This window comes from Typopeltis vanoorti, chromosome 7 (assembly GCF_054136105.1).
Source record: "Typopeltis vanoorti isolate ZY-2024b chromosome 7, IOZ_Tvanoo_1.0, whole genome shotgun sequence".
Classification (NCBI taxonomy): domain Eukaryota; kingdom Metazoa; phylum Arthropoda; class Arachnida; order Uropygi; family Thelyphonidae; genus Typopeltis; species Typopeltis vanoorti.
Genome location: NC_143555.1, coordinates 123,385,964 through 123,403,295, shown reverse-complemented (window position 1 = coordinate 123,403,295; position 17,332 = coordinate 123,385,964). Strand labels below are relative to the sequence as shown.

The following is a 17,332-nucleotide window of genomic DNA, read 5'->3' as shown; positions in this document are numbered from 1 at the left end:
CTCTGGCAATCTATTTCACTCATTCACCACTCTCCAGGCAAAAATCCTAGTTCTAACACCCTTGCTAACTGCACTCTTTCTCAGTTTCTATGGATTGCCCCTAATTCTCTCACCACCAGACTGTATCATATGTATCTGTGAAAACTTTCAAACATTTATTCATTGTAGTGATTAAACAAAAAAGGAGAAATCATATATCTATGCCTAAGAGTTTTTTTTTTTTTCCTTCTTGTCTTTGGAAAAATTTCTGAGTTGTTTGCAGTTTAGTTCCAATACATATAGGATATCAGTCATTCCTGTGTATTTTTTCTTTATTAATGTTTCTATTAATTTCTTATGGTGAATACTATCAAATGCTTTATTATAATCGATAAAATAAAATATAAACATCTTTCTGCATTTTCAAGTTTCTTGTCATGCTGATATTGAAGATACTCTTGCTCTTCTGTTTCTCATAAATTCACTTTGGACATCCTTCATTTCCTTTGCTGATTTTGATTTTCTTTCCAGGCATAATTTGTAACAATTTTATTACGTGGCTCGCTATGCTATAGTAATCTTTACATTCAACTGCATCGAGGATAAGAATAGAATTGCCGAGTTCATTAGGAACATATCCACTTAAATGGTTTCCTTAGCTCTTCTCTAGTTCTTAATATTTCTTTTAGAATCGGAGGACCATCTTCAAGATGGTTAAACTCTGTATGATGTTCCTCTCATCTCTAAAAAGTAGTAAATTATAAAATAAATATCTCTAGAATTCTTTTTTTCTTCTTTCTTAATCCTTCCCTCTTACCATAAAGGTAAGAGGGAAAGATTTCGAGGGTTTCTATTCCTTATAACTGCAACCGTTATACGAGGATAACGTGGTTGTCCCTATGCTTCCTGGTGTATCTTATGTCTGTAGAAGCGTTATGTTCTCAAGACCGGTTTGCCTGCTTGAAGGAAGAACCTCCTCCCCCGGTTTGCCTGCTTGAAGGAAGAACCTCCTCCCCCCCCCCATAAACTGGGTTGAAAAACCCTGCAGTCCACACCCAAGACTGGCTAACTTGGCTATGTGTGAGAAAGATCCTAAGCTCCTCACGTCAGTGATGGAGATCGAACCCAGGACACTCCTTTTCCAGGCATATGGCTGTGAAGCGCATAGCTACTCGGCTAATTGTGCGGCTTATAAAATTCTCGTGGCTTATTACCACAATGACAACCACCGTTATGAAAAATCCTAGCAAAAACCAGCTCTACAGCAACATTCCAGAGTAAATACACACTATGCATACAAGAGTTGTCAAACTTTTTTTTAGCATAGTGAGAGATTAAGTCTTGATATCATTAATTTCTCAAATTCAGGATTTTATTTTAAATCATTTGAGTATACTGAAAGAAAGTTTGGTAATTGAATATGTGAAAATTACATTATATGAATACTTTCATTTATTTCCAAATCCTGAAGATATGGAACACACTAATGAACTAGGCAAGTTCTTATTTATTTACGGTATGTTACTTATGCAAAGTTCACAAAAAAAAACTTTCACAAGTCGAGTAAATGATTTTCATCTTCCATTTGCATGGTATTGTACTGATGATACGACCCATGAAATATTTCAACCGTATTTCCTGCTCGTTCAGATGGAAAAAAGCATAGCACCTCGTGATGGATGATCGCCTTCCAGGAGATCATCCATCATGGTTAGACAAGAAAGGAAAGTAGTGTAAAAGAAGCTAAACAAGTCATGGAAAGACTATGGTTAAGAATAAAGAAGATAAAAATCAGAGAGATTGAAAAATGTTCTGGAGGTTTAGAAATGAAAACATACTAAGGAATCTTGATTTGTGAGATCCAAATTTTGAAAGACAAATGAAATAAAGTGAGTGATAGAAAATATTCAAGCAGAATCTAGTCTGGAGTACATATATTGAGAAAGACAAGGTATCAAAATCCTAAAATGTGGAAAGACAGGTGGAGTAATGATATTTAACCAAAAATGCTAAAATATGAGCTTTTCTGAATTATGCAGTTTAGCCATTTTCATTGGCTGCACTGCATGATTCAGAAGACATTGTCAAGTAATATTCCAGATGATTGGCATAAAGCTCTCACAATACCCACCTATAAAAATGGATATGAGAATTACAGAAGGTAATTCCCTACTGAGTATTCAAAAGTAAGAATTACGAAAGCATGCCTAAGAGGATAAGAAACTTGAACAAGCAAGTGCAGGCCAAATATGGATCGTCATTATCAGATTTTCATTTTTAAGACAAACAGTTGAGAAATCATGGTAGTATAATGATCTGTATTTAAGTTTTATAGATCTCAAAAAGACATGAGCCAATTACACAGAGTGAAAATATGTTGCATCAAGTGATAGTATCCTACATTATGTCAGTAGTTAGATTTAAAGCTAGTTTGATATAAAATCGGGTGTAAGACAGTGGTGCACATTTTATCATCTGAATCACATTATATTATATATAATATAAACCAAAGAAGCATTAAGCCAGATATCAAAACTGGAGCTATGAATTCAGCTCTACTTCATGCAGATATTATATACCCACAAATAAATCCAGTAATGTTTGTAGGATTCTTCGAACTGAATACCTGCTGCAACAAATTTGATATGAAAAGCAGCAACAAAAGACAAACATCATCAAAATCCTAATATGCACCCTCAGAGGGTGTATGGGATATATGATAGTTATAAACTTTTCAATGTAATACCAAATTTTTATCAACAATTTTCCTCAAAATTAATTTCATCTGTCAGGACTCCAATATTGTCAGATCTTATATTTCGTTCCAAGTCTCTTCCTACTGTACCAATCCATCTAGATCTCAGTTTACCTCAGGATATTTTTCATGCTATCCTGGAGAGAGAGAAAATGATAACCTTTCTTCTCCCATTCTGGTCATGTACCGATATCTGCCATACAGCAGGTATAAAAAAACAATAGAATATAAAAAAAAAAAGCATCTTTGAGAAGGCGTTTGATAGATTACAGAATGTCTTGAAAGTATCAAGATCTGCAAATTATCAAAACAGATTTATATACACACACAGGATGATCAAAATTGAAGTATCCTTGTTTAAGACCTTGTGGGGCACCACCTAGTGATCCAAACGCTCAAAACTTTGCGTGTCAAGCCATATCTGAGGAAACAAAGTTCCAAAATTCACCAGCAGAGGCAGCGTATGATGTACTAAATGTAGGTGTAGTAATTTTTCTGTATATGAGAAAAAAAAAAGCAATAAGCACATATCACTCATTTTTATTCACTTCCATTACGCATTTATGGGTTGTACTGTTCAACGTGCTGCCCTTCCCAGTATGCCACAAACTGCATCTTTCATGCAGTGTTCAAGTTATCAGGATGATCCTGATAAACCCTATCTTTGAGAAATTATCAAAGCTAGAAGTCACAAAGGGGTCAAGACCTGGTGAACGAGGTGGCCATGTAGTGGGAAATGTTTTAAAAGAACTCCTGTATAGATCAAAAATGACCGAATTCATGCATAGATGCTGTAGTTGTGACACACCATCTTATTGCAATACCTCTCAGCAGTAACTGAGCAGGATCTGACAGGCAAATGTCCAAATGTAAACGAGGTTGTAAACCTGCACCAGACAGCAACCCTGGGTAAATGCAAAGGAATTTATGTTGGTTTTGCATTGCACACCCAGCAATTGGGTATTCACAGCTTCTTTCAGGTGCAAGTGAGCCTCATCTCCTCAAAATCATCCACAGCCATGCAGCATCCAACTCCCCTTGAGCAAGGAATGTTAGTTGACTAAGTCCTATGAGCACAACTCCTGTGTCGGAGTAATCTTGAATGGAAAATTCTACATAAGATTCTGCTTTCTAACCAGACAGTTGTTAGAGCACATCTGTCTTTATCAGCACGTGTACTGCAGGAACCAATGCTGTTATTCATGACCTAATCCACAACAGCAGTAGCAACTTCAGTCACTTGTGAGCGGATCATTTGCAACCTCTGCCAGGTCTAACTCCCGATTCCATTTCTTCAAAATGACTCATCGTTCATTGCAGAGAACATGGAGATAGTTGACCTCATCGGTAGTTTGTTCTGGTAACAAAATTTATAGAATGCATCAACAACATTGCAATTATTTAGGCAGTACAATTTCACGAGCAAAGCATGTTGAGGCAAGAGTGCCATCAATGTGGATGATATTAATCAGAATGCAGGGAAAAAATCCTGTCAATTTTTTAAAACCTTCCTGGCACCTGCCAAGTTGCATGGCATGAAAATTCCATGCATTTGGTGTTTATTTACAACACCCCAGTGGTGAATTTTAGGACTATTTCTCTGATATTGTTTCCACTTGATGCACAATGTATTCCTGCAGCATATGGATCAGTGGACGGCACTCCACTAGGCCTTAAACAAGGATACTTTAATTCTGATCACCCTGAATATCAAAAGCGAATATGTAATAAGATATCACAACACAAATATGCAAAAAATTCTAGAAGTAATCAGACAAGGTTATTTTTTGAATCCATTTTATAATAAATTTAGTTTAATCCTTTATCCAAGAGTGTGCAAACAAAGTTTGCACCTGAAAGTATCTTCAGAACTGAGGTAAAGTGGTACAACACCAGGCAACTCCTTGCAAAAGTGGAGCAAGCTACCAATACTCCTATCTCATCTCAGTATCTCCCATAATGAAAAACACATCTCCTTGTGAATATGTATAATGTTATGCATTAAGGGAAGGGCCACTACCCAGACTAGTTTCAACCTTTATTTAGGTCTCTTCAGTGGGAGCCAGGCCCAACTAGAGATACCAGGCAGAAGCATTAGCAAGGGCATCTCCTATAGGAGCTGCCAAACGGTGTGCCACCTTTTTATTAAATTACTCTGGATGTAGAGAAAGATGTTGAAAGTTTATTTTTCACTTGGTCAGACTATAATAAATTTAGTTTAATCCTTTATCCAAGTGTGACCAAACAAAGTTTGCACCTGAAAGTATCTTCAGGACTGGGGTAAAGTGGTATAACACAGAACCGGGCGACTCCTTGCAAAGGTGGAGCAAGCTACCAGCACTCCTATCTCAGTATCTCCCATAATGCAAAACACATCTCCTTGTGGATATGCATAATGTTATGCATTAAGGGAAGGGCCACTACCCAGACTAGTTTTGACCTTTATTGAGGTCTCTTCAGTAGGAGCCAGGCCCAAGTGGAGATACCAAGCCAGAAGCATTAGCAACGTCATCTCCTCCTATAGGAGCTGCCAAACGGTGTGCCACCTTTTTATTAAATTACTCTGGATTTAGAGAAAGATGTTGAAAGTTTATTTTTCACTTGGTCAGATTAAACTTGGATAAAGGATTAAACTATAATTTAGTTTAATCCTTTATCCAAGAGTGTGCAAACAAAGTTTGCACCTGAAAGTATCTTCAGGACTAGGGTAAAGTGGTACAACACAGAACCGGCAAATCCTTGCAAAGGTGGAGCAAGCTACCAAATCCATTTTATTTAAACAATTATGGATGAAATAAATGGAAATAAAAATCACTGGTTGGATATGCAGATAAATTAGGAAATGATATCCAAAAGCAATTATTTAAATTTCTCATTGATATATAGCAGTTTTAGCATGAAAATAAAAAACAGCAATTGCAAAAGAACCAATAATATGCACATTAGAAGAATTAGATGCCTGTCAAATAAAATTAAATGTTTATATTCTTGTCAAACAAGAATATAAACATCAAAATTCAACACTACATGTAAAATGAAAATGCTAAGAAACAAAATCTGATAAATGAATTTTAATTATAATCCATAAATGAATAGATAAAGAGATCACAATGAAAAAAAAAAAAAAAAAAAACAGAATAGACCCAAATAGAAGTTCAGCTAGGAGGAGACTAGAAACTAAATACAAAAGCCAAATAGTAGACCAAAAAATGTACTGCCTTCCTTGAAATATTGTAGATGCAACAAGCTGAGTCATAAAAGAAAGAACATTAGTACTAAGGTTAAAGATACCAAGAAATTTTATACTTGGTTTTTTAATCCTTTTCCTAAGGAAGCAAAACAATGTTTTGTACATGAAATATATTCACATCTTCTTAGCTACTACTTCTATATATTTGCAAATGACTTTATATCACTTGCCTTGCTATGTATCCCATAATACACACCCCTCTTTTGAACATGTATAATGCCACATAATGGGAAGGGCCACTACCCAGACCAGTTTAACCTTTGAGGTTGAATCAGTGGGAGTCAGACTCAAGAGAGATACCAAGGTTGAATGCAGAAGTCATATCTCATATATAAGTAGCCAAAGGGTAGTAGCCCTTCTCATTATGCATAGCATTATACACATCTGAAAGGGAGTGTGCTTTGCATTATGGGATACATACCAAGGCAAGTGATATGAAGTCATTAGTCAATATATACAAGTAGTAGCTAAGACGCGGATATATTTCGTGCACAATACATTGTTTTGCTTCCTTGGGAAAAGGATTACAAACCAAATATAAAATTTCTTGGTATCTTTAACATATAATAAACCCAAGGTAAAAAAACTCATTAGTACTAAGGAATGGCAGCTTGACAATTTACATTTTTATGGCCCAATGTTTTCTTTGATGTTTGTTGTTCATGAACTGTAAAAACTACAGATTATTAAGGCTTAAAACTGCTATGTTAGTCAATTTTAAGAATGCAGTATCTAGAAGGCTATTTTGAAATTTTTCCTAAAACCATTGAACTGAGAGCATGTCTGTGTCCTCTGTTTATAGAAAGAGAAATACTATTTAAAGTAATCTGCAAGGAATACAAAGTGGACTAGCTGCAGGTCTGGAGAGAAAAGATTAATGCTTCAGAGGATATATATTTTATTTTTTTGCATCTAAAATAGTTGATTTCTTTGGATGTAGAATGGTATCCTACAATAATCCTACAAGGATCTTTAAATCCCTTGTAGGATTAATAACTACCCATTGAAGCCATTAAAATGAGGTTAAACCCACTATTGCAACACTATCAAAACAAATGATTATGAAAATTCTATTGATATATTTATTAAAATATATAGCACTGAAAATAATAATGCTATATTTTAATAAATAACATGAACAGAAAAGTATTTATTAGCAAAACACCAAGTTTTTCATTAATAAACTATATCCTAATGTGAAATGACCAGTGGAATTATAAAATAAAGCAAATAAACCACATCTAGTTTTTATTTAAAAAAAAAAAAAGCCAATTTTTCCATAATAGAGATTTCTTTTTTGGCTTTGAGCTATCATCTGTTGTAGAGAGTTCAATGAAATATAGATGGAGTTTCATAACGAAGCATTTTATTTGACAGTGTTTACAAAACTATCATTACACATGAGATTTTAAAAAATTACAAGTTTAGTTTGGACTAATTATTTTAATCCAAAAAAAGTGAGAAGTAATTTACTTTTACCTAAATTCTTCTATACAGAGATTTTATCACATTTTTGTTTATCAGAATGAGAACTCAATTCCTTCAGTTCAATGAAATATAGATGGAGTTTCATAACAAAGCATTTTATTTGACAGTGTTTACAAAACTATCATTACACATGAGATTTTAAAAAATTACAAGTTTAGTTTGGACTAATTATTTTAATCCAAAAAAAGTGAGAAGTAATTTACTTTTACCTAAATTCTTCTATACAGAGATTTTATCACATTTTTGTTTATCAGAATGAGAACTCAATTCCTTCAGTTATGAAAAACTGACAAATATGATGAATATAAACTAGTTTCAAGTATTTTATTATCTTACAATATGTGAAGTGTTTGTATTAAACTGTCCCTAAGATTTAGGCCTACACAATGCTGCAAAGCATATATAAATGACAATGAGGTTATAATATACTTTACAGTAAATAACAGAAGTTAACAAAAGTCTATACAATCACAAACTACCACCACTTCAGTGTGCAACATATCTGGGTGTTTTATATAAATCATATTAATAGCAGTAATACTGCATGCATTTTAATAGCAGTAACAATTAGTAACTTCATAACTGAATTCATATAGACAAATTCCACTGACACAAAATTAAGTAAAAATATTTATAACTTTATATAGTTTTTGCAATTTTTTTTTCTGTTTATGATTTACTAGATAAGAAATGATTCCAGTCTGTTGTAAATTATGCACACATTCTGTTAAATGCATAGCACTAAAAATATTTTCAAATTTAAGGCAATAGTTTTATCAGCACTATAGTTCAAAAAAGTATAAAAAATCAACTATTATAGCCTAGTAAGATTTAGAAACTTTTATTTCAGTTTGTCATACCATTAAAAAGAATACAAAAAACAAAATACATGAACTGTGTATATATATTAGTGAGAAACTCTAAGAAACATTTTTCTTCTAATTTAGACAAGCTTAAATGACAAAACACATTAATCAAGTTTAAGTGTATGCAAATCTGAAGTTATCAATTTAGTCGTGCTTGACTTCTTAATGTAGACCTCTTACTGCTTATTTTTCTTGTTCCGTTCCTATAAAAGAAATTAAGAACATAAGATAAATTGCTCTAGAGAAGAAAAAAAAAGGTACTGGTCTCACAACATAAAATAAAAGTCAGCTATTACTTAAAAACATTGACAAACATTCATTCCTCACATTAGAATTAGCTTCATGTAAAAAAGAGATCAGAGCTGAATGTTTTCCACACCTTCTTTTGACAATCCAAGGGTTAAAAATAAAATAATCTTTCCAGACAAATGAAAAATTTGAGGGGAAAAAAAAGATTGTGTGTGTGTGTGTGTGTGTGTGTGTGTACACACACAAATATTGCTAATACCAATGATGCACCCTACATATAGAATAAAAATCGAGGAATACTCACAAGATGAGAATCCCTTTGTTATGAATATATCTGCTAACTTTCTGAACAATTCGGACAATGATTTTGTATATAACAATCAGTTAGCTGGACTGATTTAAAACTTTAAAACCTGACATAATGATATGTTGGTTTTTAAAAAGACTAATTGAAACTGTTTATTATTAATTAGTAATGTCTTTAATTAGAGAAATAAAATGTTTAATATTATTCATACAAATAACATATAGGTATTGTTGTGTCCCAATTTATGATTTTTATTCTATCTAGTGAACTTCTGCTTATCTATGTTCAACTATTATCTACGTACGAGATATCACCCCAAAATACAAATATTTAAGCTATTTCTCCCCTTGGTGTCCCTAATATTTATATTATACTGAGCCTTTTGGGACATTTAGTTTGAGATATTAAATACAAAAACAAGGAGCAATTACTAAAATATGTCCGAATGTGAAACAATATTGCAGTCATGACACATTATCTTGTTTTTTAACACATTAATTTCCGGCGTGATTAGGTTCGTACGTTTTTCAAGTGGTGCATTGGGCAACAATTTCAGACAACTGTTTTATCAATGAACAAAAGTTTATTATACTCATTAGTATGGTACAATAGGGAACCAGGGCGAACAGCAAAAAGTCAGCTACTGGAACAAATCTGAAAATAAACCCCAACTCAACATCACCAGAGTTAAAGATCGGTACTATCAATGTAAGAAGCCTGAATGGCAAAGAAATGGAGCTAGCTGAGGAATTAGATAAGTACCAGATCGACATAATAGGGGTGACATAAACAAAAAAGACCAAAACTGGTGAGATCTTTCTGAGCAATAAATACAAAATATTATATTCAGGCAATGACAATCAAGGAAAAGAAGGAGTAGCCATAGTATTCAACACAAAATATGAGGCTAATCTTCTTCAATGGCAGTCAGTCTCAAGTAGAGTAATGTGGGCAAATATGAGAATAGGGAACTGGACAATGAGACTTATTTGTGCCTATGGTCCCACAGAAGGTTCTACTAAGGTAGAAGTGGAGGAATTTTTTGAGGCTTTAGAAAAAGCAACTGACACAATGAAAAATGAAAAGTTGGTACTTGTTGGGGATCTAAATAGCAGAGTAGGCAATGATTGTGAGACATACAAAAATATTTTGGGAAAATTTGGAGAAAAGAGCAAAGCTAATAATAATAGCAAATATCTGTTGGATTTCTGCTCAGGACATGGACTGGTTATTACTAACACCATGTTCCAACATAAAAATGTGCACAAATTCACATGGAAAGAAGAGGCTAGGAATAAGAAAAGTCTCATTGACTATGTTATTGTTGATAGTGATGTTTTCTATCTGGTGCAGGACACCAGAGTGTACAGAGGATTTGAAATTGGAAGTGATCACTATTTAGTCTTGAGTAGGATAAAATTGAATTTCATATTGAAAAGAATAACATGTAAGAAAGTTTTAAAGTGAATAAAAGTTGAGCAGCTCTCAGATGTGAACTGTAGGCTAAAATACACAAAGATTATTGAAGAAAAAATGAAAGAGTTTGAGAACAGAAATCAAACATTGGAGATTCAGTGGCAAACTCTGAAGAAAACATTGATTGATTCTGCCAGATAGGCATGTGGTGAGGTTATCTGTAAGGATAAAAAAATCAGAACTCCCTGGTGGGCATAGGAAGTTAAAGAGGCAGTGAAGGAAAAGAAAAAAGCATACCAAAAGTTCCTGTCAAATAAGTCAGCTTGTGCTCTTAGAGAATATAGAGACAAATGCAAGAATGCTAAACTGTGTAAAACTAGCTAAACAAAAGTCATGGGAGGACTTCGGCAAGAATATAGAAAATAAATATCAAGAAGGTGGCAAAATATTCTGGAGGTTGTTGAAGAAGCTTAAGAATGGAAGAAAGAGTGCTGTAAAAGGAATTAGAGATGATAAAGGTGACATGAAAACTGGAGAAAAAGATATCCTTGAAGTATGGAGTAATTACTTTGAAAAACTGCTAAATGAAACAAGCAGTGATGATAGCACAGTGGTAAAAAAACGCTGACCAGGCATGCAGTCAGGAATACATATCCATACTAGAAGTAGAAAAAGCCATCAAAGGCTTGAAATGTGGAAAGGCAGCAGGAGTAGATGATATTCGACCAGAAATGCTGAAGTATGGTGGTATAAGAGTCTTACAGTGGCTGCACTGCATAGTTCAGAAAGCCTGGACAGAGGGACGAATTCCCAATGATTGGAGTAGAGCTCTCATAGTACCCATATATAAAAAGGGAAATAAAACTGCATGTGAGAATTACAGAGGTATTTCCCTACTGAGTGTTCCTGGCAAGATCTATGCAAGTATACTCGCGAAACGGTTGAGAAGAATTGTGGAAGAAAAACTTGGTGAAGAACAAGCTGGATTCAGGCCAAATAGAGGCTGTCAGGATCAGATCTTCACTTTACGACAAATAGTCGAGAAAGCATGGGAATATAACAAAGATCTGTATTTAAGTTTTGTCGATTTGGAAAAGGCATATGACAAGGTGCCAAGAGAGAATCTATTCAATACGCTGCAGTTATATGGTGTCAATGGGGCATTATATCAAGCAATACTTAGTCTTTATTTGAGTTGTAAGTCAGCAGTTAGAATTGAAGGAAGTACAGGAAGATGGTTTAATGTTAAATCTGGTGTGAGACAAGGATGTACATTATCCCCTCTGTTATTCATTATCTATATGGATCACATTATGAAGGAATGTGGTATTAAACCTGATATCAAAATTGGAGATGTTAATGTCAGCTCTTTGCTTTATGCGGATGATGTTATACTTCTAAATAAATCCGCTACAAGTCTGCAAGATTCTCTGACTAAATTGAATAGCTGTTGTAATAGATATGGTATGAAGGTCAGCAATAAAAAGACAAAGACAATGAAAATAGGCAGAATCATTGAAAATGTCAACTGTGTTGTGAATGGAGAACCTGTGGAACAAGTAAAACATTTCAGCTACTTAGGCACAATTTTTACTGAAGATGGTAAACTAAATATAGAAATAGACAAAAGAATCAGCAAAGCTGGTATGGTGGGAAGTCAATTGAATAAATTCATATGGAATAAGAGAGAAATTAGTCGGAACACTAAATTAGCTGTATACAAGACAGTGTTCAAACCAGTTTTAACTTATGGGTCAGAAGTAAAACACTTGACCAAAGACTAGAGACCACAGATATGAGAGTCCTGAGAAAGATTATAAGTGTGAACAGATGGCATCAATGGCAATATCATATTAAAAACGAGGATATTAGGAAAGAACTTGACATTGTCAGCATTCAGGAATGCATTAGCAGAGCTAATCTCAGGTGGTATGGCCACTTAAAGAGAATGGGCGAGGAAAGATTAGCAAAACAAGTGTTCTCTGCCAGGATGGCAGCAAAACGACCCAGAGGAAGACCAAGATATAGGTGGATTGATATAGTACAAAGTGCTTTAGACGACAGAAATATAAGATCTGATAATGTTGGAGTCTTGACAAGTAACAGACTGATTTGGAGGAAAATTGTAGATAGGAAATTAATAATGGTAATTTTTTCATGTAGTACTATCATATCCTGTACACCCCTTGAGGGTACATGGCAGGAATTTGATGATGATGAATTCAATTAATATATATAACTCAATTCGATACTAAGAAAACATTTACAAAATAACATTAGCTAATCACAAGTATTTGGCTATGATCCTATATGGGTATTACGATCATGCCGCCGTAACAAATTCAACTCATACAATCATATGTATAATCCCTTATCTAATTAACACATTTGTTAACCCTATATTAGTCTGAATATGCTATATGCTGTAGCACCTGGACATATGTGATCAACTCACTCTATTTAACTACCCAAAACTATGTAAATTAAATTATCCTTTTACTGTGTTAACACTTAACTTTGACATTTAAAATTTTCCTATACGTTACAATACACATGCATAATTCTCAGGACACATGAATTACTTATATAATATTAATATTAACAAGTATATTTTTATTATAATCAGTCATGTACTAAAGTCCTAGTATAAATTTCCTTAGTTTCTTCAACAGTTCAGTAATAGAATAATGATTACAATTACAGACGATTTTCAGTTAACGAAATTTTTAAAGTATCTTTTTCTCTCGAGTTTTCCATATTGGCCTCTACCTTTTTCCGATTGAACTATCCTGGTATGATCTCTCCTATAATCTGTTACTCCTAAGTTCTTTTGGCATTGAACTGTGCTTATGCAATCTTAACTTTTCGTTCTTGAATTAAGAACACACTTTAGAATCATCTATACCATGGCTGTGAAACTCACCACGTGGACACCGACTTCTTTACAGATTTCCTTTTTTTTTTTTTTTTTTTTTTGTCACTGGATGATGAAACACATAGATAATACCTTCTTTCCTTTAGCTAAGTGGCATTCCTCGTTTCTCACCATAGGAAATACGGAATCGAAATCCCACTCACTTCTGTTTCCTTGTTGTGACGACAGAGATTAACTCCAATTCCGCCACTTAGGAAAACTGCGTGAAACCTATACGAAAAAGCTCGTGCAGAAACTATCTGGGAAAAAAAACCTCTTTCTGGTGGGGATTTCTAACCCTTTTATACCTTGACCCATAATGGGGCCTTCTTTAATTTCTTTTTTCCACCCCTTACTGGATTCGACTTCACCGACCAATTAGGATGGCGTTTTTCTGCCAAACATCTTTTGGTCGGCGAGCCCGTGACTCACATGTGACGACGTCTCAATTCGGGAATTGACCCTGAGCGATAGTCTATTGTTTTTTATTTTTTGCTAGCCTCTAAATTAATCCCCCTTCCAAATTTTTAAGAATTTACTTAATATTTTAATCTCTAGCCTCTCACATACAATTTCTTATGACTAATCCTTTCTGTCTTACTTAGCTAAATTTTTTTTTTTTTTTTTTTTTTATCACAACACTAATATATTCCTTCTTTTATTAGTTAGTTCAACAAACACCTTTTTTTTTTTTGTTATATATTTCACTTGGATGCAAGAATATTTTTCTTTCAAATAATTCTTCTATTAGCTTTTATACAGAGGTTTTATTTTATTTTCTCTTCATGTTACACCATGATAGCTAGGAATTCTACATTCTTAAGGTATCAGGGTGTAACAGTATGTAATTATATTTTTTATGAAGCTATTGAAAATAATGAGCAACATTTGTTGGTCTTCTGGTGCTTGTTATAAACAATGCTTACTGTATATATAAATAAGAGTATGTATTAACATATTTATATTCATCCAAAAGCAACCCAGGCTTTTGATGTGAATGTTTGCTAATTGAATATGTTCTCTAAGTAGAGAAATCCTTTCACAGCAAACTTGGCTTTCAGTTCTTTTGTAAAGAACTGCCCAAACAGTTCATCAAATTCCTGACATGTAATTCTGTACAGGATATTATATTGTACTACATTGAAGAACTTACATTATTACTAACTTCCTATTAACAATTTTCCTCCAAATCAATCTGTTATCTGTCAAGGCTTAAACATTATCAGATCTTATATTTCTGCCTAAGGCAATTTTTACTGTATCAATCCATCTATATCTTGGTCTTCCTCGGCCTTTTTCCTGCCAACCGGGCAGATAACACTTGTTTTGCTAATCTCATCATCATCAAATTCCTGACATGTACCCTCAAGGGGGTGTACAGGATATGATAGTACTACATGAAAAATTTACATCATTACCAACTCCCTATCTACAATTTCCTTCCAAATCAGTTTGTTACTTGTCAAGACTCCAACATTATCAGATCATATATTTCTATCATCTAAGGCACTTTGTACCATATTAATCCACCTATATCTTGGTCTTCCTCTGGGTAGTTTTCCTGCCAACCTGGCAGAGAACACTTGTTTTGCTAATCTTTCTTCGCCCATTCTGTTTAATTGCCATCTGTTCACGCCTTTAATCTTTCTCACGACTCTTATATCTGCGGTCTCTAGTCTTTGGTCAAGTGTTTTACTTCTGACCCAGCTGTCAGATCCACAAGTTAAAATTGGTTTGAACACTGTCTTATATACAGCTAATTTAGTGTTCCAACTAATTTCTCACTGATTCAGAATGAATTTATTCAACTGACTGCCTATCATACCAGCTTTGTCAATTCTGTTGTCTATTTCCATATTTAATTTACCATCTTCAGTAAAAATCGTGCCTAAGTAGCTGAAATTTTTTACGTTCCACAGATTCTCCATTCACAATGCAGTTGACGTTTTCAACGATTCTGCCTATTTTCACTGTCTTTGTCTTTTTAATGCTGACCTTCATACCATATCTATTACAACAGTTATTCAATTTAGTCAGGGAATCTTGCAAACTTGTAGCAGATTTATTTAGAAGTATAACATCATCTGCATAAAGCAAAGAGCTGACATTAACATCTCCAATTCTGATATCATGTTTAATACCACTTTTGTTCATAATGTGATCCATACATATAATGAATAACAGAGGAGATAATGTACATCCTCGTCTCACACCAGATTTAACATTAAACCATCTTTCTGTACTTCCTTCAATTCTAACTGCTGACTTACAACTCAAATAAAGACTAAGTATTGCTTGATATAATGCCCCATTGACACCATATAACTGTAGCATATTGAATAGCTCCTCTCTTGGCTCCTTGTGATATGCTTTTCCCAAATCGACAAAACTTAAATACAGATCTTTGTTATACTCCCACAATTTCAATTATTTGTCGTAAAGTGAAGATCTGATCCTGACAGTCTCTGTTTGGCCTGAATCCAGCTTGTTCTTCACCAAGCTTTTCTTCCACAATTCTTCTCAACCGTTTCTCAAGTATGCTTACATAGATCTTGCCAGGAACACTCAGTAGGGAAATACCTCTGTAATTCTCACATTCAGTTTTATTTCCCTTTTTATATATATGGGTACTATTAGAGCTGTACTCCAATCATCGGGAATTCGTCCCTCTGTCCAGGCTTTCTGAACTATGCAGTGCAGCCACTGTAAGACTTTTATACCACCATACTTTAGTATTTCTGGTCAAATATCATCTACTACTGCTGCTGCCTTTCCACATTTCAAGCCTTTGATGGCTTTTTCTACTTCAAGTATGGATATGTATTCCTGACTGCTTGCCTGGTCAGTGTTTTTTACCACTGTACTATCACTGCTTGTTTCATTTAGCAATTTTTCGAAGTAATTACTCCATACTTCAAGGATATCTTTTCCTCCCGTTTTCAGTCACCTTTATCATCTCTAACTCCTTTTACAGCACTCTTTCCTCCATTTCTATGCTTCTTCAACAACCTCCAGAATATCTTACCATCTTCCTGATATTTATTTTCTATGATCATGCCAGTCTTCCCATGACTTTTGTTTAGCCAGTTTTATACAGTGTTTCGCTTTCTTACATTTGTCTCTGTATTCTCTAAGAGAAAAAGATGACTTATTTGCCAGGAACTTTTGATATGCTTTCTTCTTTTCCTATCCTTGCAGAAAACAACCTCACAACATGCTTCTCTGGTTGAATCAATTTTTTATTCAGAGCTTGTCACTTAATCTCCAAGGTTTGGTTCCTGTTCTCAAACTCATTTTTTCTTGATTAATGTCTGTGTATTTTAGATTACCGTTCACATCTGAGAGCTGCTCAACTTTCATTCGCTTTAAAATTCTTACATGTTCTTCTTTTCATAACTGGTAATTAGTTTACGGAATTAATGTTCTTTTCAATATGAAATTAATTTTATCCTGCTCAAGAATAAATGGTGATCGCTTCCAATTTCAAATCCTCTTGACCAGGGAGAAAACATCACTATCAACAATAACATTGTCAATGAGACTTTTATTCCTTGCCTCTTCTTTCCATGTGAATTTATGCACATTTTTATGTTGGAACATTTGTGTTAGTAATAGCCATTCCATGTCCTGAGCAAAAATCTAATACGTATTTGCCATTATTAGCTTTGCTCTTTTCTCCAAATTTTCCAGAAATATTTTTGTATGTCTGACAATCATTTCCTACTTTGTCATTTAGATCCCTAACAAGGCCCAACTTTTCTTTTTTCATTGTGAAAGTTGCTTTCTCTGAATTCACAAAAAATTCCTCCATTTTTACCTTAGAAGAACCTTCTGTGGGACCATTAAGCACAAATAAGTCTTGTTATCCAGTTCTCCATTCTGATATTTACCAACATCACTCCACTTGATATTGCCTGCCATTCAAGATTATCTTTGTATTTAGTGTTGAATACTGTAGTTACTCCTTTTCCCTGATTTTTATTGCCTGAATATAACATTTTGTATTTATTGCTTAGAAACGTCTCACCAGTTTGTCTTTTTTGTTTAAGATGCTCCTATTATATGTTGATTGATCTGGTACTTATTCAATTCCTCAACCAGCTTCATT

At 34.1% G+C, this 17,332-nt stretch overlaps 1 protein-coding gene across 1 annotated transcript in view; it reads right to left on the bottom strand.

Moving 5' to 3' along the window:
* Window positions 1–7,333: 7,333 nt before the first annotated feature.
* The window catches only part of BI-1 (Bax Inhibitor-1), an 85,567-nt gene continuing 75,568 nt past the window's right edge, over window positions 7,334–17,332 (bottom strand). The window contains exon 8 of the mRNA XM_090395457.1: window positions 7,334–8,541. Coding sequence (XP_090251583.1) covers window positions 8,515–8,541 — 27 coding nt within the window. The 3' untranslated portion in view covers window positions 7,334–8,514. The remainder of the gene's footprint in view (window positions 8,542–17,332) is intronic.